Genomic DNA, 23,906 nt, shown 5'->3' with positions numbered 1-23,906 from the left:
TAAGAGGACTGCCTACAGTCTTTTGTCGTTAAATATTATGTTGACTCTTTAAGATTCTAGAACTAAGGATAAGTTTGGTGGTATAGTGCTTGCCTAGCACCTCAAAATATATATATATATGTTTATGTATAATTTTATTACAAGCTTTTTTCAGATTTTTAATCAGGAATAAGTATTATATTTTCTAAAACTTTTTTTCATCTTTGGTTGAAATTATCATGTAGTTTTTACCCATTAAACCTCTTACATGGTATAACATTAATAGATGTGATGTTCTTAGTATAAAATCTAGTTGTTTGGAATGAATTGTTTTATTCTTCTACTGAATTGGATTCAGAAGAATTTTATTTGAAAATATTTTCACCTCTGTTCAAAGGATTAATTTTTTAAGCCATGCTGATCATGTTAGCCTCATAAGACAAATTAGGTAGCTTTCTATTTTTTCTGTGTTCTGGAATTATGACCTGGCCAGGGGTATTCTTTCCCTGAAAGTTTGAAACAACTATATATTCAAAAATGTCAGAATCCTTTTAAGACATCATTCTTTAATAACAAAAGGGTTTTGTGCAGTAGTTATGGCCCAAGCTCCAGAGTGAGATTGCTTAGTTTTAATTCCAATTCAGGCACTTACTGTGCCTTTGGAAGCTTATTTAATTTTTTCTGAGCCTTAGTTTCCCATCTGTTAGTTTTAGTAGTATTGCACCCACTCCTAGAATCATTGTGAGGATTACATAAGAAGAATTCCTTCAAAGTTTTACAAAGCACAGTACCTGACAGACACATCAGGAGTTTTTTCCTTAATGGCCATTATTATTAATTTCTAATTTTCTCCAAAGTTACTGGCACAGTTTGGAGTTTCTGCTTTTCTTTATGATTGGTATTTTTCAAAAAAGTTATATATTTCATTTAGATTTTCAAACAAATTAGAATAAAGTGGTATACAGTATTTGTAAATCTTCATATTTTATTTTAAATGCATTTACTTTTTCTTATTTTGATTTTGGAAAAACAGATGCATGTTATTAGTTTTTTCACACTCTTAACACTCTCTGCACCTATTGCTTTATCTCTGTTTATTCATACTACTTCCACATTTTCCTATCCTGCTTTTCCTGGAGTTACTCTTTTGTTCATTTTCTAGTTTTTTATATTGAATTTTTAGTTTGCTTTTCCTTTAAAAAAAAAAAAATAGAATACATTTAATAATACACATTTGCCTCCACAAAAAGTTCTGCCCATATCCCTTTTTTGGATTTTTAAAAATTGCACTTTATTATAATTATTTTATTTCAATTTTTGGTTTAATATTTATTGAGTAGCATTTTTTTTAGAATTTCTTGCTCCTGATATAAGGTTACTCATAATTTTTTTGCTTGTGATATGTTTCAAACACATAGAAAAATATAGGAACAATATACTTTGCATAATTTTTATGTCTCTAATTATTAATTATAGAATGAAATCTAGATATACTTTTATTTAATATATGAAGGTTCTTGTAGTGACTCATATAGGACCAAAACTTTAAAGTGAGTTCTCCATTATGTGGTACAGAGTTTGCCATTACAAAAAGCTTATAAACATTGAATAAATTTAATTAATCATATTTTTGCCTATTTGAACTGTTAAGACTAATAGAATGTTAAGTATTATTATAGCTGTTTTTATCTTATTTCTAATAGTTTTTCTTTATCTGTTTGAAGATATACTTATCATATTGCCAATATTTTATTTTTTTTAATTTCTCAAGTTAATTTTCCTTTTCTCAGACTTTGAAAGTTTATCTCAGTTTTCATAGAAATTTCATAGTAAGTGCCTTGATGGGATATCTCTACAGGGGGACAAAAACAATTTGGAATTCAAAATTTTCTTACTGGGTTCTTCAGACTATTAGTTTCATGGTTACATGTACATATTTGCCTTTTTGTTTAGTTCTTTGACGAAGAGTCCCACTACCACTGTGCTCTGATACTCAACCTCCCAAAGTCACCTTTTACTGGGACATGGAATTTTACTTCCTGCAGTGAATACTACTCTGTGTCTCTCTGTCAGAAATATTCAGGTATCAATTATTATCCAGATAACTAAGGTACTTTTAAGCTGTTAGATCCATATGGTTCTTTTTCCAAAAATCTTATAAATGAAAATCTTATAAATTTATAATCATGGATAAATTGTATTGACTCAGTGTGACAGATTATCTCAAATGGAATGTGATTTTTTTTTCAAATGGCATTCCCATACTAAATAAAATATATATATCATGGAATTTGTTAATAGTAGTTGTCTAATGAGAATAAGTTATGGGTGAATTCTTTCTACTCTGGCATTTTTCAGATTTTAGTTTTCATCTTGAGGAAAGGAGAAGAAAAAACAGTATTTTAAATGTAATTCAGTACTGTATAAACATTCACTGTTAATTTTAGCACTGATTTTAAAGATACAAAGTACTATAAATGGATCACTATGACTTCCTCTAATCCAAATACAAATAAAATAGATACTTAAAAATGGAAATTATCCATAATTTGAAAAAGATATTACACTGCTTCTCATTGACCCTAAAGAGTTTTTAACAAGCGTCTAAGAACAAAAAGAAAAATGGTTACACAATGAGAACCTTAAGTATATTTCTTGTACTTTGGCAGTTTTTTTGCTAAATTGATCTTTACCCATTTGCCTTATTCAGATAAATACTGTAAATCAGTAATTTAAATATGTCCTCTTGCAAATGACTGTTGCTTTGTACATTGTTTCAGGGTACTTTGTAAGGGGACACTTTTAAATACCTTACGTGGTGAAGCAGTTCAGACAAAGGAGGTATTTGGCACCAAACTGAAATTTATTTATTGCTGACTACTTTTATTTATAACTTTCTTCTTCCTAAATTAGAACGACTAAACAAAATCTTGTTTTGATCTTAGAAACCAAATGTCGCAGCTCTGACCTTTTGCCTAAGGTACACAGCAAAACATACCTAATTCTCTTACCCTAAAATACCTAAAGCAGATTTGTCAGGGAAAAAAATTGAAAAACTGTCCGCTGTCTTGCAGTGCGTGTGTGGGATGGTTGTTATTATTGTTTTCTTTTACAGAAATGGAAGACAGTCAGCCCTTGCAGAACACCTCAGAGACTGTAAAGTATCTTAATAACCTGTACAAAATAATCCCGAAGACACTGACATGGCTTGACGCCAGGAAGGAGTGTCTGAAGGAGAACATGCAGCTGGTGAGCATCACTGACCCCTACCAGCAGGCGTTCCTCGCCGTACAGGCAGTCCGACGGAACTCTTCCTTCTGGATTGGACTCTCCAGTCAGGATGTAAGTTTTCAGTCCCAGCTGCAAGGATTGGATGACAGATGCAACATTTTTATTGTGCATTGCATCTCTCATAGACTAAAAGAAACCAGAGGTTTTTTTAATCTTACTCCAGTAAATTTCATGAATATATGTTTATTGTTTAGATGAAGAAATTGTTCTAGTGAATAAAATACTTCAGCACTTTTTATTTATTCTAGCCAAAGACTGAGCTAGATTTAGGAGCTGCCATATCTCTTCAACCAACAGAAAGAGAAGAAGGAAAGAATTTAAAAACCAGATGGGGTTGGGAATGTGGAAGTGCTGTGGATGATGTTGAAGAAAACTTTCCATCAGTTTTGAAATTGGCAGAGAGAAGTTAAGCCACTCTAAAAAGGGATTAGAGTCGTGTTTCACATCTCAAGTTCAGTCCCTGGGTAGATGACTTGGGTACTTCTCATTCGTTGCACAGCCCAGCAGCGTGCTGGTCTCCTGTTGATTCCCAGCATTGATGTCCATACAACATGAACAGGGATTGGTATGCAGCTAAGCTTTGGCTCCAGTCAAATATTTTTTTTTTCTTTTTCTTTTTTTTTTTTTTTTTAAGAAAGCTATCATATTCCTCTCCACATTGTAGGCATATTTGCCTCTCTTCTTGGACATGTTATACCCCACTATACCAATACAGGTCTAGGACTGCATGGAGAATATATAATTGAAAACAATTTAGTCCTAGAACAAACCTAGAATAGAATTGATAAATGATAGAAAAAACAGAATCGTTACCAGAAGCTCAGTTAAAAGTAGCATTTAGAAATGGCTTTCGCAATAGTCTTTCTGGGCCTCTGAGGATTCTGAAATTCACCCCCAAATCAAGTCAGAGCTGCCTTCCCAGCTTCACAGTGTCCACTCTTTGAGGGTTTCACATTTACTTACTGTCTTTTCAGTGTTTAGTGTTCTGTGGAACCTGTCATTGTGTCTTTTGCAAAAGGTGATAATAAGTTACTACATTTCCCAGTTTCTCTCATCTTAAATCTGAGCAATATTGTCACTGGAGAAAATTTGTAAACTACAATAAAATAAAACAAGAATATTGAAGTCATTATTTCATGGGAAAGTTGCTGTTATTCAAGTACTTAAAAAGAAATGTAATTTAGTATTTTGATGTTTTCTTCAAGTTATTTTTCTGTCAGCATCTATTTATTTTTAAAACATTTGGGGTCATACTGTTTTATAACTTCTCCCCCCACCTCATTTAATGATTTTGATCTTTTTTTTTTTCTCTTATTCTATTTTCAGTCTTCACTTATGATTTTATTTTCCTTAATTTTCCCTTGATTTTAACATATTCTGTGTAGCTGTGTATCATATATCTTCATAACCTTCCCTAAATCTTAGGGAATATTTTTTAAAAAAAATTTTTAGTTGTCAATGGACATTTTATTTTATTAATTGATATGCGGTGCTGAGAATCAAACCCAGCGCCTCTCACACACTTTAGGCTAGGCAAGTGCTCTGCCCCTGAGCCACAACCCCAACCCCTTAGGGAATATTTCTTACAATAGTAATAAATAATACTTTAGTTTGAGAGCAATGGGAAGATATTGGAAGATTTTTAAAGAGAGTAGTAACAATATGAGATATTTACTTAAGAAAAATGACAGTGGTGAAGGGTGGTTAGGAGGAGTGAGCAGTCTGGAGAGGGAAGGACAGTTGTTTTATGTGCGCTCATGCAGGATATGCTGCTGGCCTGACTGAGCCACGTTTACGGGTGTTGGAGGTGTAGCAGTTCTGGGTTACATAGTGCCCATGTGGCCCTAGCAGTGGATCACTAAGTATTTAAGATGTCTCTAAGTCATCGGCTGGGCCAGGAGAACAGAGCAAGACTCGGGACATCTTAGTGAATGTCAGGAAGGAACAAGGGATCCACATCCACCGTGAATGTCAGCAACAGGCAAGAATTCTGAGAGTTTTCAGTGATAAGAGTATAACCCTTAAAGGAAGTGATCCAAGGAGGTAAAAATACCTACTACTCCCTTCTCATAGCCTTTCCGTCTCTAAGAATGGAAGAACAAACAGCCTTCCCTTGTGGCAGCTGAAAGGTTATTCCCTTTTAAAAGCCAGCTTTGCATGAAGGTCAGTTGAGGCCAAGAATTCAGTAAGGAGATGTTTATCATTTTAATGAACAGCTCGTTTTCAGTAAGGAGACTGAGAGTGTGGGAGGGTTTACTAGGATGGAATGGAGGTTCCAAAGCCCAGGGCCTGGGACTGAGGGCAGAACAGTGCGAGGGAAGGGCGGCAGGCAGTATGGGTAAGAGTGTAGCAAGTCACACCTCGAAAGCCCACATGTGAGGCCTTGGGGGCTTAGGAATTGGTTGCCAGGATTACAACTGGAACTATAGTCAAGAACAGTTCAAAATGAAGCAGCTAATGGTGCTAAGGCTTGACTGTGTTTGCTGTGTATGGTTCACTAAGGAGCCCGAACCTACCCTTTGCTCAGGATTCCAAATAAACTAGTGAGGCAAATGGGCTCAGGAACACTTGGTTCAGTGGTTTGATTAGGCCAGTATTGGTTATGTAAGTCCCAGTGCCCTGAGAAAACTCAGACACAACCCCACAACCTATTCCCTGGACTTCTACTCTGTAAATCCTTTCTCAAGATAGGTGGGTAGTCAGGCCCCTGCCAGGGTGTACAGACAGGTGTCCCCAGACTTTTAGCTTTCGCCAGACTATATAAACAAGGAAACTTTGCCCCACAGACAAGTGTTAAAACAGTAGTGAGAAATCTACAAGGCATAAGGAATTAAGAGAAAGGGAACTGGGCTGGGGTTGTAGCTCAGTGGTAGAGTGCTTGCCTAGCTTGTGTGAGGCACTGGGTTCGATTCTCAGCACCACATATAAATAAATAAAAAAAGATCCATTGACAACTAAAAAAAATTTTTTTAAAAAGAGAGAGAGAGAGAACTAACATTTATGTAGCTCTGTGTGTCAGCTAACCATTGGGTTATATATTCTACACCTAACAATAATTAATTATCTCATTAATTCTAGTCCCATGAAGCTATCACACCTATTTAATAGATGAGAGGATGAAAATTTGAAGAGGTAGACTCAAAATCAAAAGCTAGAAAATAACCAAACCAGATTCAAAACCAGATGTGCTTAGCTCCAAAGCTCATATTCTTCCCACTACACCACTTAATCCTTGCTTACAGCAGTCCTCTCTCCATTTAACTTTCTGGTTTCCAACAACCAGTAGTTCCAATGATGTGCGAGGCAGCAGAGTGTCATGGTGAGAACCATAGACTCTAAGGACTAACAACCTGGATTAAAATTCCAGCACTGTGATATATATTCTGTGACTTTACACACATTACATACCCTCAGTTTCCCTCATCTTTAAAATGGAGGTAATAATAGTACCTCTCTCATATGATCATTATGAGGCTTAAGGAAGTTGATATTTTTAAAGCACTTAGAAAAGTACCTGGGACATAGTAAGTGTTATGTGTGACAGTAGTTCTGTTCCTTTCATTGAAATGTTCCTTTAATGTTAGAAGGTAAAAATAATACCGAAGGGATAAAATGAGTATTATCTCTTGGAATGTATTTCTGTTCCTTTCAGGATGAGCTCAACTTTGGTTGGTCAGATGGGAAACGTCTTCATTTTAGTCGTTGGGCAGATGACAACAGGCAACTTGAAGACTGTGTAATATTAGATACTGATGGGTTCTGGAAAACGGCTGATTGCAATAATAAGCAACCAGGTGCTATTTGCTACTACCCAGGAAGTAGGTGAATTTTAAATATTTTAATGCTTAAATTATCTATCTCCTTGATAGGAAAATTTTGAGTGGTTTCGTAAAATTTTATTTTGGAATTATGAAGAAATAATACTAATATCCTTTTTACAACAAATTTTATTGAAGGCATTTATATTGAATTATTCAAAAGTCATTTGTTTTTATTTTAGACATTTTATCTTCACTTTTATATCAGTTAATACTGACATGTAAAGTCCCATTTTTAGCCGCATTTTGCATGTATTTTGAATTCACGTTGTTTTAGAAAATCCACTTTCGTTGGAATTCTTTCATAATTCTTAACATCAACAACTAGCATGACTTTCGTGACCCACTGTTAAGATTCAGTTGGCTGCAAGTAACAATGACAAACTCAAGTTAGCTTAAAGCAGAGGGAAATTAGAGCCCTTGAATAAGGGAAGAGCTGAGCCTCCTGGGGAATGGAGATCAGGAATCCGGAGATGCTCCCTTCTACCTGTTTTTCCTCTGTGTATCTGCACTCAGCTCTTCATATACTTTCTGCTTATCTCTGCACATCGTGGAGCTTGGTGTCTCAGCGACTTTCACTTAATGGATGTAACTGGAGATGAGTTAATGTTTCTGAATTTTACTTTTCAAATTCTTAGACTCTGATGGACTTAGCCTGAGTCACATATGCAACCTCCAGCCCAATTAGAGGAAAGTAGTTTTACAACTGTCAAGGGCCCATATTTGTGGGTTTGTGGTAGGAAGAACATACTGTTTTAGAGACAAAAGAATTTATTGTGAAGCAGGAAAGATACTGAATGGTCTATAGTACATATTAAACCAGTTTGATTTATTGTGAGTAGAGCTTATCTATGTTTACATCTTCTTACGTATACAACCTTTCATAAAATGAACCTCCCCAAAAAAGATATTCTAGAGGCCATATTTTAAATGATATTTCTGTTTGATTTGGTTAAAGTAATAACTTAGTTAGAACATCAAGTATTTCATTAAACTGTTCCTTTAGCCAGGCACAGTGGCACATGCCTGTAACCCCAGCAGCATGGGGGGCTGAGGCAGGTAGCTCACGAATTCAAGGCCGGTCTCAGCAACTTAGCAAGACCCTGTCTCAAAATAAAAAATAAAAAGGGCTAGGGATGTGGCTCAATGGTTGAGTGCCCCTGGGTTTGCTCCCTGGTACTAAAAATAAATAAATGAATAAAAATTAATTAATTAATTTAGAGATGTCAATAATCAAAAAATTAAAAATGAATTCTTAAAGTTATAGTGAGGTGCCTATTAATTAAGAGTTTTGTACAGTTTCTCTGAGGTGGCCCCTTGTACTTAATGTTTCATAATGCAAGAAGACAGAAACTACATTTAACCTAAAAAATACCTCATTTTTTACATTCTTCCATTTCACAATAGGGGAAATAAAAATTTTTCCCTGCAGAAAGACAGTTTTCAATCCCTAATATTTGAATATAAACAGAAAAACAAGCATCACCAAGCTATTCCTCCTTGACTTCCTAAATATTTCCTATGAATCAGGTCTAATGACTATGAACAGGTTTTAATATTACATGTGAAATTAGAATTCTTACCATTAACTCTTTTTCTAGATGACACTGAAAAAGAGGTCAAACAAGTCAAAAGTGTTAAATGTCCATCTCCTGTTCTAAATACTCCATGGATACCATTTCAGAATTCGTGCTACAATTTCATGATAACAAAGAGTAGACATATGGCAACAACACAGGATGAAGTCCATTCTAAGTGCCAGAAACTGAGTATGTATATTGCACTGTCATTATACTTTTATTTTGTATCATACTAATTTTTTAAAGAACCTGTTATAAATATTTCTAAGTAGCACTAGTAATTTGATTGCAAAAACATTTATCTCCTTATTTCCACATTATGAATGACAATATATAAAATTTTGTGTTTGGTTAAAATGACAAGTACAAAATTAATTCCTTTATTCATCTATTTGAGAATTAATCTTTGTATGTGTAAACAAGATAGACTCATCTTGAAAAGGAAAAGAAATGACACTATAGAGCAGAGAACTGATGCTAAACAAGCTAGACAAAGGATAAAGTGAAAATAGATTAGTTCAAGTGGTCAAAAGCTTAGAAATAGCACTGCGTAGCAGCTGTGCTTAAAAGAAATGTATATTTCACACTTTTAGCTCTCAAGACTGGAGCTAATTCCAATGAACTTCATTGAGGATTTATGACTTCTATACGATAGAACTATTGGAACTGTGAACTTTGTGAGAAGTACCTTTGGAAAATATCAAGCCATTATTCCCCAAAGTGGGCTCTATGTAACACTAGTCTTGAGAGATGTCCTGCAAAGAAAAGATTGAGAAATACTAGACTTCAAAACCTCTTGTTTTAACATTCTCAAAGTCATTAACTGATTTTAATACTGGCATCAATGAACGAGTTTAACTTTGTTTTAACCACTATTTACAACATTTTACCTGCACAGATCGAGTCTGAGAAAACCCCTTGTTAATTTCCTGAAATACACATTTTAGAAATACTAGACTTTTTAAATCTTAATATAATAGTGACTTGATGGAGTGACCAGCACCCTGACAGAATAGGTTCCTGCTTAGGAGGTGTGAGCCACCTGAGAAAATGAAAAGTCTGAAATATTCAGTAAAAGATTAAAGACAAAGACAAAGAATGGGTTTAAAAAGAGGAACGCCTGATGGGTCTTCCAGTCCTGATAGGAACTGGAACTAAACAACTGAAGAAGGCCCCAATTCTTTATTTAAGGGGGAGCACATCAAAGGCAGGGATAAGGTTTCAGTGGGAGTTTTGTTTTGGTGCTTGTTTCCTGGTGTGGCGGGGGTCTTGCGGTAACAGGTTGACTGGCATTTGGCAAACTACACCCACCTCGGGGAGGCTGTACTTACGACTTGAACAGTGAGCAGGTCAGGATGCCAGCATGAAGTGGGCAGTCTCACACCAGGGATTTCCTCCTGGGAGTTTCCAAGACAGCAACTTCCCTGCCTATGGCTGGAACATGGCTCAATTCATGCACATGGTTCATAGATGACTCCCAGCAGTGATCTCTAAAGAAAAAGAAGTTGTGTCTTATAGTCCATTTTAGAGACTTTTTCTTATTACAGAGTATTCTTTGATAGTATGTCATTAATATAGGTGGATTTGTGCCACCTGGATGATGAGCTCTAAATGGGGAAAAGTTAAATGAATCAATGTCTAAAATTCTTTACTTGGATACTAGTTTTCCACTATACTGTAGGACCCAGTTTAACATTTAAATGTTTGAATACTTATTTTGTTCATTATAGTATAAAGAGATAGCTTTAGTTTACATGTCTTTCTAATTTTCCAGTATTGTTTTGAAGAATATTAAATTGGGGAATAAAACTTTCTAAATTTGTCAAACAAAATAAAATGTTCCAGATAATTAATTATTAAAATTATCAACTTCTTATTTAACAGATTCAAAATCACATATGTTGAGTATACGAGATGAAAAGGAGAATAACTTTGTTCTTGAGCAACTTCTGCACTTCAATTATATGGCTTCATGGGTCATGTTAGGAATAACTTATGAAAGTAAGTTGTAAATCTGCCAATTTTCTCTGTTTATATTAGTACTTCATTATAGCCTTCTTAACAAACTGTGGAAGTCTAGTTCTTCAAAGTACATGCTTATCAATATACAAAAATATAATTATACAGGGGCTGGAGATATAGCTCTGTGGTAAAACCCTTGCTTAGCATGTATGAAGCTCTGTGTTTGATTGCCAATATTGCCAAATTTTTTCAGAGTTTAGCTATGTACATAATATAATTTATACACATAACAAGACAGTTTTTATGTCTCTGCTAATGCCATTGTTATACCTTTACCACCAAGCTGAGAGTTAAATAGTGGGAAATAATTTCTGCCCTCCACTCTTCCTTCTAGAAACTCAAGACTAACTAAAAATGATTACACTTGCATATAAATCTCCAGTACTTACTTTATATCTCTACTATGTACAATGAATGAGAACAGAATCACACTTTATTACTAATGTTTCACCTTTGGGTTTATAACACTGGCTTGGGGTATGTGTAGGGTAAGCAACAGGGAAACAACACTCCTGGTCTAACAGTGGGATAGAACATTTGAAAATTGGATTAAATGCCACTAATCCAAAATGTGATTGATATGAAATTTTTAAAAACACTGCATCTAATATACACAAGACCAATTTAGGAAGACACTCAGAGGCATACTGAAACCTGTGAAAGTTATGAAATTACAGAAAAGAAAATCTTACTGTGGGTATAAGGTATGAAAAACATACATTCCGCCTAGAAAGGGGCACAGGACAAGAAGCCAGAAGTAGGGTAGAAAAGGAAGCTAAGTTACTCAAATCTGACATTTTAAAAAAATATGCTTTTTTCTTTGCTCACCCAGCTGCTGCTTAGAGTTGCCACTGTTTTCTTTAATATTTTTTTTTGTAGTTGTCCATGGACCCTTATTTTATTTATTTGTATGTCTAGCCTCATGCATGCTAGACAAATGCTCTACCACTGAGCCACAACTCCAGCCCCTTTAAATGTTTATTCTTGCAAGGGAGTTAATGAAGATTAAACTATGAAGCAATGTGTAAGACTTGAACTGCTAGATGAGGATGAGTTCATCACAGTAGGACTTAATTGACCCAAGGCTTTCTTCAACAGCACTTAAGTACCTTTAAATTTAGGGGTAGGAAAAAAAATGGAGAAAAATGTGGTAGAAAGTTCTAGGCTTTCCCTGAAAGTGGAAGAAACAGTGATCTTGTTTTGAGCATTGGAAAACAAACCCAGGATTCAGAGATTGAAAATAGATACTCTGATGTAATTTATAGAAATATCTTCTACATTCTGTAAAAGCATTTTCATATCTGAAGACTTCAAGTTATCTTAATTTCTTTTATAAAATGTATAGGTAACAAAAATTTTACTAAAACATGAAGACATATAAAGGGACATAAAAGGATTTTTTTTTCAAGCAAACACTAAATTTGGTTTAAATCTAATTTTTACTGACAATTTTATATCCACAAGTCACTGTTTTAATTACTTAATTTTATATCCATAAGTCACTGTTTTAGTTACTTTAAAATATTTACAGAATATTTAAAATGGGATATAGCACCTATATAAAGAGCTTTGGTTTTTAAAACCTTCTAGCTTTTCAACAGTGGGAACTTGAATAGAAATTACTAAGCTAATATGGCAGCTGAGAGCTACTTCAAGCCAGGTAAAAAAGTGAACTTTTGTCACAGCAACTTTAGAATATAACACTGCACGTTGCATTGTTCAGAAAACTGAAACCTTTAAAGTTCCAGAGAAAGAAAAAGGATGTGGGAAACATACAGGAATAAAGCAGCAAGCAAGAACCAAGTCATACGCACAGCCTTTGGGGTGTGCCATTGGTGCCAGCCCATGCTTAGGTGTATTGCTCTGGGAGATGTTAATCAGTGACCAGGACTGCAGTGGGTATGGTAGATAAAGATGGTGTCACTCTTCATTCCAGCTTGTAATTTTAACAGACTTAACATCTGTTTTATTTTTAACTCTTTATTGAGACATATTCCTGTACCAAACAATCCAGTCACTTAAAATGTACAGTTTAATGGATTTTAATAGTCACAGAGTTGTACAACCATCACTGTCTCAAAAAGAAACACCACACCCATAAGCATTCCCTTCCTGCCCCTCCCCATTTCCTACTAGACTCCAGCCTTCAGCAACCACCAATCTATTGTCTGTCTCTACAAATTATCTATTCTCGACAGTTCATATAAATGGGATCATACAGTATGTGATATTTGGGGGACTGACTTCTTCCCCTTTAGCATAAAGCTTTCAAGGTTCATCCTGTAGCATATATCAATCAGTATGTCATTCCTTTCTGTGACTGAATAATGTCCCAAACTATAGATACAGCATATTTTATTTCCATTCATCAGTTGGTGGATAGTTAGGTTGTTTTCACATTTTTGGTTATTAGGAATAATACTTCTCTGAACGTTCATGTGTAAGCTTTTGTGCGGACATGTTTCTATTTCTCCTGATTTACACCTCGGTTATATAATTCCTAATAGAATTCCTGGGTCTTTTATTTAACCCTTTGAAGATTGTTTTCAAAAAGAATCTGTATTTTTTCCATTTCTATTATCAGTGTATGGGAGTTCCAATTTCTTCATACCTATACTAACATTTATTTCTGTTTTTTTTATTACAGTCCACCAAGTGGATCTCAAGTGATATTTCATTTAGGGTTTTTATTGTATATCCCTGATGGCTAATTAAGTATCTTTACATGTGCTTATTGACTATTTGTATATCATCTTTGAAGAAATCTTTTAGAAGGAAGGAATAGGAGACAGAAAATCAGTTGTTTGAAATATAACCCTGTTCCTGTAAGTTTCGATTTAATCTCTAAGCATAGTAAAAACATGTTTCTTCTCTAGATAATTCTCTGATGTGGTTTGATAAGACCATGCTGTCTTTTACACACTGGCGAGCAGGAAGACCCACTGTAAAAAATGGCAAGTTTTTGGCTGGGTTGAGTACTGACGGCTTCTGGGATATTCTGACCTTTAATGTTATTGAAGAAACACTTAATTTTTACCAGCACAGCATTCTCGCTTGTAAAATTGAAATGGGTAAGTATGCAAAGATGAATTTCCTTTCCAAGGAAGGAGAATGTAAAGCAAAAGCTCTCATGGTGGGAATCATGCAGCTGTGCTGAGTGCTTCATTCAGTCCCACGTCGGGTGCTGCAGAGGTTACAGAGGAGGAGAAGGCCCTGGTCAGGGTGGGGCCTCGTGTCCTGGCCTCCACCCGGAGTAAAACGTAATTGGGGAGACACCATGAACTTGCTTGTAATATGTAGGACAGTGTTAGAGTACTTGGTACAAACCAAAGAGCTGAACAAAAACAGCAATAATGGAAGAAAGGAATGCCTCCAGGAGGAAGTGACACTGGGCTGGGCCTTAAAGGATGGATAAGGAAATAATAAGAAAGTAAGGAGGTGTGTTTGGGGAGAGTTTTCACATTCCAAACAAAAGTAATGTCTCTTGACCGTGCCTAATCAATCCTTAAATAAATCCATTGTGAAATGCTTGTTTAAATCTTCACAGCTGAAGATGGCTGTCACTACCACCCTGCTCTAAGCTCTCTGCTGCTACAGAGTGCATCGCAGTTCATCCTGGCTGATCCTCTCCCTCATACTGCTGCAGCATAGCATCCTGGCATCCCCTATCATCAGTTAACTGGAGTCCTTGTGAACTTTTTTGACTTCGGAAACCAGCCTCTCCTCCCTATTTCTAGGCCTCCTCCCAGCCCCCATCTGTTTCCCATTCTTACTCATTAAGCATTTTTTTTTTCAGGCTGATTTCTTAAGTTGTCTCCCTGTGTAGATTATGTCCAGCTTCATATTTGTACCTTTATTTATTTTTTTCTTCCTGACAAGAAGCTTTCCATTTTCTTCTTTTTTCATTTTTAATAAAGTTTTCATTTTAAATAACTTTATAAAAAGTTGCACAAATAGTGCAGTTCCCAGGTACCCACAGCCGCTCTCCCCAGATGACATTAGCATGGCACCTCTGTCACAATGAATAAGCCAGTATTGATACATTGTTATTAACTAAAGTCTCTACATTATTTCCTTAGATTTCACCAAATGCCTTTTTCAGTTCAGGATTCTCTCCAGGATGGCCATTGCAGTCAGTCATCACATACCTTTTGCCTCCCCTTGTCTGTGATGTTTCCTCGGGTTTTCTTGTTTTTGACAACCTTCATGGTTTTGAGGAGCACTGGTCATGCATTTTGTAGAAGACCCCTCTGCTGCTTTAGCTAATGTTTTTCTCATGATTAAACTGGAGCCTTGAGTTGCGAGTAGGGGACCAGAGATGTAAGGTGTTATTTTCATCATATCATGAATGGTACAAGCAATATGTCTTATCACTAGATTGAACTTTTTTTTTTTTTATTGTAAACAAATGGGATACATGTTGCCTCTCTGTTTGTACATGGCGTAAACGCATACCATTTGTGTAATCATAAATCCACATACAGTAATGTTATTTGATTCATTCTGTTATTTTTTCCCTTCCCCCCACCCCTCCCACCCCTCTTTACCCTCTATACAGTAGTTCCTTCCTCCATACTTGCCCCCCTCCCTAACCCTAACTCTAACCCTAACATTAACCCTTCCCTCCCCCCCTTTATGTGTCATCCTCCACTTATTAGCGATATCATTCGTCCCTTGGCTTTTTGAGATTGGCTTATCTCACTTAGCATGATATTCTCCAATTTCATCCATTTGCCTGCAAATGCCATAATTTTGTCATTCTTTATGGCTGAGTAATATTCCATTGTGTATATATACCACAGTTTCTTTATCCACTCATCAATTGAAGGGCATCTAGGTTGGTTCCACAGTCTGGCTATTGTGAATTGAGCAGCTATGAACATTGATGTGGCTGTATCTCTGTAGTATGCTGATTTTAGATCCTTTGGGTATAGGCCAAGGAGTGGGATATCTGGGTCAAATGGAGGGTCCATTCCAAGTTTTCTAAGGAATCGCCACACTGCTTTCCAGAGTGGCTGCACTAATTTGCAGCCCCACCAGCAATGTATGAGTGTACCTTTCTCCCCACATCCTCGCCAACACCTGTTGCTTGTATTTTTGATAATCGCCATTCTAATTGGGGTGAGATGGAATCTTAGGGTGGTTTTGATTTGCATTTCTCTTATTACTAGAGATGTTGAACATTTTTTCATATGTTTATTGATTGCTTGTACATCTTCTTCTGTGAAGTGTCTGTTCATTTCCTTAGCCCATTTGTCGATTGGATTATTTGTATTGTTGGTGTAGAGTTTTTTGAGTTCTTTATAGATTCTGGAGATTAGTGCTCTATCTGAAGTATGATTCGCAAAGATATTCTCCCACTCTGTAGGCTCTTTCTTCACATTACTGATAGTTTCCTTTGCTGAGAGAAAGCTTTTTAGTTTGAATCTATCCCAGTTACTGATTCTTGCTTTTATTTCTTGTGCTATGGGAGTCCTGTTGAGGAAGTCTGGTCCTAGGCCGACATGTTGAAGATCGGGACCTACTTTTTCTTCTATAATCTGCAGAGTCTCTGGTCTGATTCCAAGGTCCTTAATCCATTTTGAGTTGAGTTTTGTGCAGGGTGAGAGATATGGGTTTAGTTTCATTCTGTTGCATATGGATTTCCAATTCTCCCAGCACCATTTGTTGAAGAGGCTATCTTTTCTCCATTGCATATTTTTGGCGCCTTTGTCTAGTATTAGAAAGTTGTATTTATTTGGGTTTGTGTCCGTGTCCTCTATTCTGTACCATTGATCTACCTGTCTATTTTGGTACCAGTACCATGCCGTCTTTGTTACTATTGCTTTGTAATAAAGTTGAAGTTCGGGTATTGCGATACCCCCTGCTTCATTTTTCCTGCGAAGGATTGCTTTAGCTATTCTGGGTTTCTTATTCTTCCAGATGAATTTCATGATTGCTTGCTCTATTTCTGTAAGGTACGTCGTTGGGATTTTAATTGGGATTGCATTGAATCTGTATAGCACTTTTGGTAGTATGGCCATTTTGACAATATTAATTCGGCCTATCCAAGAACATGGGAGATCTTTCCATCTTCTAAGGTTTTCTTCGATTTCTTTCTTTAGTGTTCTGTAGTTCTCATTGTAGAGGTCTTTTACCTCTTGTGAGATTGATTCCCAAGTATTTTATTTTTTTTGATGCTATGGTGAATGGGGTAGTTTTCATAATTTCTCTTTCTGAGGATTCCTCACTTATGTATAAAAATGCATTGGATTTATGAGCATTGATCTTGTAACCTGCCACTTTACTGAATTCACTTATGAGTTCTAACAGTTTTCTGGTGGAATTTCCTGGTTCCTCTAAGTATATAATCATATCATCCGCAAATAGGGATAGTTTGAGTTCTTCTTTTCCTATTCGTATTCCTTTAATTTCCTTGGTCTGTCTAATTGCTCTGGCTAGAGTCTCAAGAACGATATTGAATAGGAGTGGTGAAAGAGGGCATCCCTGTCTTGTTCCAGTTTTTAGGGGGAATGCTTTCAGTTTTTCACCGTTTAGAATGATATTAGCCATGGGCTTAGCATAGATGGCCTTTACAATGTTAAGGAATGTTCCCACTATCCCTATTTTTTCTAGTGTTTTGAGCATGAAAGGGTGTTGTATTTTATCAAATGCTTTTTCTGCATCTATTGAAATAATCATGTGATTCTTGACTTTAAGTCTATTGATATGGTGAATTACATTTATTGATTTCCTGATGTTGAACCAACCTTGCATCCCTGGGATAAAACCCACTTGATCGTGGTGCACTATCTTTTTAATATATTTTTGTATGCGATTTGCTAAAATTTTATTGAGAATTTTTGCGTCAATGTTCATTAATGATATCGGTCTGAAATTTTCTTTCCTCGATTTATCTCTGTCTGGCTTGGGTATCAGGGTAATATTGGTTTCATAGAATGAGTTTGGGAGGGTACCCTCCTCTTCTATTTCATGGAATACTTTGAGAAATATTGGAATGAGCTCTTCTTTAAAGATTTTGTAGAACTCGGCTGAGAACCCATCTGGTCCTGGACTTTTCTTTGTTGGTAGGCTTTTGATGACCTCTTCTACTTCATTACTTGAAATTGTTCTATTTAAATTGTGTATGTCCTCCTCGTTCAATTTAGGCAATTCATATGTCTCTAGAAACCTGTTGATGTCTTCGAAATTTTCTATTTGGTTAGAATATAGATTTTCAAAATAGCTTCTAATTATGTTTTGTATTTCAATCGTGTCTGTTGTGATATTTCCTTGTTCATTTCGAATTTTGGTGATTTGGGTTTTCTCTCGTCTTCTCTTTGTTAGAGTGGCTAAGGGTTTATCAATTTTGTTTATTTTTTCAAAGAACCAACTATTTATTTTGTCAATTTTTTGTATAGTTTCTTTTGTTTCAATTTCGTTGATTTCAGCTCTGAGTTTAACTATTTCCTGTCTTCTACTACTTTTGGTGTTGGTCTGTTCTTCTTTTTCTAGGGCTTTGAGCTGAAGTGTTAGGTTGTTTATTTGTTGATTTTTACTTCTTTTATTGAATGCGCTCCATGAAATAAATTTTCCTCTAAGTACTGCTTTCATAGTGTCCCAAAGATTTTGATATGATGTTTCTTTGTTCTCATTTACCTCTAAGAATTTTTTAATTTCCTTCCTAATATCTTCTGTTATCCATTCATCATGTAATAGCATATTGTTTAATCTCCAGATGTTGGAGTAGCTTCTGTTTTTTACTCTTTCATTTATTTTTAACTTCAATCCATTATGATCTGATAGAATACAAGGTAGTGTCTCTATCTTCTTGTATTTGCTTACATTAGCTTTGTGGCATAATATATGGTCTATTTTAGAGAAGGATCCATGTGCTGCTGAGAAGAAAGTGTATTCGCTCTTGGTTGGATGGTATATTCTATAAATGTCCGTTAAGTCTAAATTATTGATTGTGTTATTGAGATCTATGGTTTCTTTGTTCAATTTTTGTTTGGAAGATCTGTCCAGTGGTGAGAGAGGCGTGTTAAAATCACCTAGTATTATTGTGTTATGGTCTATTTGGTTTCTGAAATTGAGAAGGATTTGTTTGACATACATGGATGAGCCACTGTTTGGGGCATAGATGTTTATGATTGTTATGTCTTGCTGATTTATGGTTCCCTTAAGCAGTATGTAATGTCCTTCTTTATCCCTTTTGACTAGTTTTGACTTGAAGTCCACATTATCTGAAATGAGGATGGATACCCCAGCTTTTTTGCTGAGTCCATGTGCATGATATGTTTTCCCCCATCCTTTCACCTTTAGTCTGTGGGTATCTCTTTCTACGAGGTGAGTCTCTTGCAGGCAACATATTGTTGGATCTTTCTTTTTGATCCAATCTGCCAGTCTATGTCTTTTGATTGATGAGTTCAGGCCATTAATATTCAGGGTTATTATTGAGATATGATTAGTATTCCCGGTCATTTGGTTCATTTTATTTATTTATTTATTTATTTATTCATTCATTTTGAGACGACTTGGTTCTTCCTTTATTTGACAATTCCTTTAGGATAGTTCCTCCCATTGCTGATTTGTTTCTTTGTTTTTCATCTCTTCCTCGTGGAATATTTTGCTGAGAATGTTCTGTAATGCCAGCTTTCTTTTTGTAAATTCTTTTAGCTTTTGTTTATCATGGAAGGATTTTATTTCATCATCAAATTTGAAGGTAAGTTTTGCTGGGTATAAGATTCTTGGTTGGCATCCATTTTCTTTCAGGGCTTGAAAAATGTTGTTCCAGGCCCTTCTAGCTTTTAGGGTCTGAATTGAAAAATCTGCTGATATCCGTATTGGTTTCCCCCTGAATGTAATTTGATTCCTCTCTCTTGCGGCCTTTAAAATTCTGTCTTTATTTTGTATGTTGGGCATTTTCATTATAATGTGCCTTGGTGTGGGTCTGTTGTAATTTTGTATATTTGGAGTCCTATAAGCCTCTTGTACTTGATCTTCCATTTCATTCTTCAGATTTGGGAAATTTTCTGATAGTATTTCATTGAATAGATTGTTCATTCCTTTGGTCTGTTTCTCTAAGCCTTCCTCAATTCCAATAATTCTTAAATTTGGCCTCTTCATGATATCCCATAGTTCTTGGAGATTCTGTTCATGATTTCTTACCATCTTCTCTGTTTGTTCAACTTTGTTTTCAAGGTTAAATATTTTATCTTCAATGTCTGATGTTCTGTCTTCCAGGTGTTCTATTCTATTGGTTATGCTTTCTATGGAGTTCTTAATTTGGTTTATTGTTTCCTTCATTTCAAGGATTTCTGTTTGTTTTTTTTTTTTCAATATCTCTAACTCTTTATTGAAGTGATCTTTTGCTTCCTGTATTTGCTCTTTTAACTGTCGATTGGTGCGATCATTCAGTGTCTGCATTTGCTCTTGCATCTCGTCATTTGCTTCCCTGAGCATTTTAATTATGTACATTCTGAACTCCCTTTCTGTCATTTCTTCTGCCATGCTGTCGTTGGGTTTCATTGATGTAACATCTAGATTTGTTTGCAGCATTTTCTTTCCTTGTTTTCTCATATTGTTCAGGTATCAGTTGACTGCTGTGATATTGCAGATTTCCTCTATTGTCTTATAATATCCCTGAAGATTTCTATTATATCCCCTCTTAGTCTTCAGTAGCCTGAAATCTTGGAGGAAGTTGATAATGCAGTTCTCCACAAGGGAGCTGACTCCCTAGGGGTGGTGGCCTTCCGGTGGGGTATATTCCCTGCTAGTGGGCAGAGGTACCTTCACTTGCTGATGAATGGTCATCCAGAAGGGAAGTAGGATGTGGGCTGATGCAAGACCAGTTTGGGCCTGTGTCTCTGATTTTACAGTCCTTTTGGGAGAACCTCACCCAACAGGGAGGAGTCACCCGGTGGGGAGGTCTCGCTGGTCGGTTTTCCTCCCAGAGGTTCCGTTCAATTCACAACTACCGCCTGGGCTGGGCAGCCTTCTTCTGCAATGTTCCCAGGGACCCGGACCTACCTCCTGGGCCTGGAAGCCTCACCCTTCGCAAACGAATCTCCTTAGGCTGCCTCTCCTCAGAGAAGCTGCCTGCAGTCCTGGAGCCTTCGCTCCGCCCCTCAGTTTTTCTGTGGGGCCCTTCCACCAAGAAGCCGTCTAGGACCCTGCTCTGCACTTTTTGCCTGGCTATGCGGCTCCTCCTCTGAGCAGCCACCTGGAGCCCCTTACAATCGCTCCGAGTCCCAGTGACCCGCCACACGCCTTTTCCTCCGGCAGCCACCTGTTGTTCCGTGCGGTCGCTCTAAGACGAAGTGACCCACCATGCACCTCTTTCTCCACCAGGCAGTCACCCAGAGATCTGGTGCGTCACGAGTCCCAAGAACTCACTGTGCACCTTCTTGTCCCGACTGCCTCCCGTAGCCCTGGTGCAGTCACTTCGAGCCCAAGCACCCCGCCGCGCTCCTCCTCCTTCTCCAGACAACCTCCCTGTGTTCAGGAGCGGATGCTCTGGGACCAAACCACTCACCACGCTGTTCCACCAGATAGCCGCCCAGAGCCCTGGCGCAGCTGCTCCAATTCCAAGCGACGTGCCGAGCCCGTATTTCTCCTTCTCCTCTGGGCAGCCCCCTGTGTTCAGGGGTGGTCACTTTCAGTCCAAACAGCTCACCAAGCACCTTCTCCTTTAGGCAGCCTCCCAGAGCCCGGGTGGTTGCGCCGAGTCCAAGCGCTGTGGTGAACAGCCACCTCTCCAATGCTCCCAGCTGTCTGCGATCACTGCTCCGGCCGGGGGAGGGGCGTCTCGCCCGCAGCTCTACTTTGCAAAGATCCCTGCTTTCGGGGCTACCTCCCCGTCCGGGACGCCTGCCCCGTCCGGGACGCCTGCCCAGTGGGACACTCTCGCCTGGCTGCTTTGAGTTGGTCCCAAGGCTCTCTATATCTCCTCTTCTTGAGTCCTGAGTCCTGGAGCAACACGAAACGCAGCCACCCTCTAGTCCGCCATCTTGAATCCCCCTAGATTGAACTTTGATGGCTCGGCCCAAGGCAGTGTTTATGAGGTTTCTCTACGGTACAGAACTCTTTCCCCCTCTCCACGCTGCACTCTTTGTAAAGGAGCTACTGCACGCAGTCCCCACTTACAGGATCGACCCTTATCCTCTACCTTCCTGAGGGAGGAGTATCTATATTAATTACTTGTAATTCTGCATAAAAGATCTGTCTGTCTTCTTCCATTTAAAATTTGGTCATTTATTTGTACATTATTTATTAATTTATATTTTATATTTTATTTTATGTTATATATATTATATATTTACATTTATTTTTACCTTATTTATTTCTGTTGTTTATTTGTTTTTTAATTTATTTTTATTGTAAACAAATGACATACATCTTGTTTCTCGTTTATACATGAAGTAGAGGCATACCATTTGTGTAATCATACATTTACATAGGGTAATGGTGTTTGATTCATTCTGTTATTATTTTCCTTCCTCCCCTCCCCTCCCACCCTTCTTTTCTCTCTACACAGTTCCTCTTTCCTCCATTCTTACCTCCTTCCCACCCCCCATTGTGTGTCATCATCTACTAATCAGGGAGGTCATTCATCCTTTGGATTTTTGAGATTGGCTTATCTCACTTAGCATGATATTCTCCAATTTCATCCATTTGCCTGCAAATACCATAATTTTATTATTCTTTACAGCTGAGTAATATTCCAGTGTGTGTGTGTGTGTGTGTGTGTGTGTGTGTGTGTGTGTATATATATATATCACAGTTTCTTTATCCATTCATCAATTGAAGGACATCTGGGTTGGTTCCACAATCTGGCTATTATGAATTGAGCAGCTATGAACATTGATGTGGCTGCATCTCTGTAGTATGCTGATTTTAAGTCCTTTGGGTATAGGCCAAGGAGTAGGATAGCTGGGTCAAATGGTGGTTCCATTCCAAGTTTTTTTTTTTGTAATATTTTTATTTTTAATTTTTTTTATTATTGTAAACAAATGGGATACTGTTGTTTCTCTATTTGTACATAGAGTCAAGGCATACCATTTGTGTAATCATAAATTTACATAGGGCAATGTTGTTTGATTCATTCTGTTATTTTTTTCCCTTCCCTCCCACCCCTCTTTTCCCTCTATACAGTCCTTCCTTCCTCCATTCTTACCACCCTCCTTATCCCTAACCCTAAACATAACCCTAACCCTAACACTAACCCCTCCCACCCTCCATTAAGTGTCATCATCCGCTTATCAGCGAGATCATTCGTCCTTTAGTTTTTTGAGATTGGCTTATCTCACTTAGCATGATAGTCTCCAATTTCAACCATTTGCCTATAAATGCCATAATTTTATCATTCTTCATGGTGGAGTAATATTCCATTGTATATATATACCACAGTTTCTTAATCCATTCATCAGTTGAAGGACATCTAGGTTGGTTCCACAATCTGGCTATTGTGAATTGAGCAGCTCTGAACAGTGATGTGGCTGCATCTCTGTAGTATGCTGATTTTAAGTCCTTTGGGTATAGGCCAAGGAGTGGAATAGCTGTCAAATGGTGGTTCCATTCCAAATTTTCTAAGGAATCTCCATACTGCTTTCCAGAGTGGTGCACTAATTTGCAACCCCACCAGCAATGTATGAGTGTACCTTTTTCCCCATATAATTGCCAACACCTATTATTGCTTGTATTCTTATAATCACCATTCTAATTGGGGTGAGATGGAATCTTAGGGTAGTTTTGATTTGCATTTCTCTTATTACTAGAGATGTTGAACATTTTTTCATATATCTGTTGATTGCTTGTACATCTTCTGTGAAGTGTCTGTTCATTTCCTTAGCCTATTTGTTGATTGGGTTATTTGTATTCTTGGTGTAGAGTTTTTTGAGTTCTTTATAGATTCTGGAAACTAGTGCTCTATCTGAAGTATGAGTGGCAAAGATTTTCTCCCACTCTGTATGCTCTCTCTTCACATTGCTGATAGTTTCCTTTGCTGAGAGAAAGCTTTTTAGTTTGAATCTATCCCAGTTATTGATTCTTGCTTTTATTTCCTGTGCTATGGGAGTCCTGTTAAGGAAGTCTGATCCTAAGCTGACATGTTGAAGATTTGGACCTACTTTTTCTTCTATAAGACGCAGGGTCTCTGGTCTGATTCCAAGGTCCTTGATCCATTTTGAGTTGAGTTTTGTGCAGGGTGAGAGATAGGGGTTGAGTTTCATTCTGC

The 23,906-nt window shown here is 37.1% G+C and overlaps 1 protein-coding gene across 2 annotated transcripts in view; it reads left to right on the top strand.

Annotated features, from left to right (window-relative positions):
- Positions 1 to 23,906, top strand: part of LOC306656497 (CD302 antigen) — a 144,602-nt gene that overhangs the window by 61,188 nt on the left and 59,508 nt on the right. For both annotated transcript variants that reach the window (XM_079131751.1, XM_079131746.1), the window contains exons 24-29: positions 1,933 to 2,062; positions 3,095 to 3,321; positions 6,923 to 7,088; positions 8,690 to 8,857; positions 10,553 to 10,669; positions 13,567 to 13,761. In XM_079131751.1, coding sequence (XP_078987877.1) covers positions 1,933 to 2,062; positions 3,095 to 3,321; positions 6,923 to 7,088; positions 8,690 to 8,857; positions 10,553 to 10,669; positions 13,567 to 13,761 — 1,003 coding nt within the window. The remainder of the gene's footprint in view (positions 1 to 1,932; positions 2,063 to 3,094; positions 3,322 to 6,922; positions 7,089 to 8,689; positions 8,858 to 10,552; positions 10,670 to 13,566; positions 13,762 to 23,906) is intronic.

The sequence above is a fragment of the Sciurus vulgaris genome (assembly GCF_902686455.1).
Source record: "Sciurus vulgaris genome assembly, chromosome: 3".
Lineage (NCBI taxonomy): Eukaryota > Metazoa > Chordata > Mammalia > Rodentia > Sciuridae > Sciurus > Sciurus vulgaris.
This window is presented reverse-complemented; position numbering and strand designations above follow the sequence as displayed.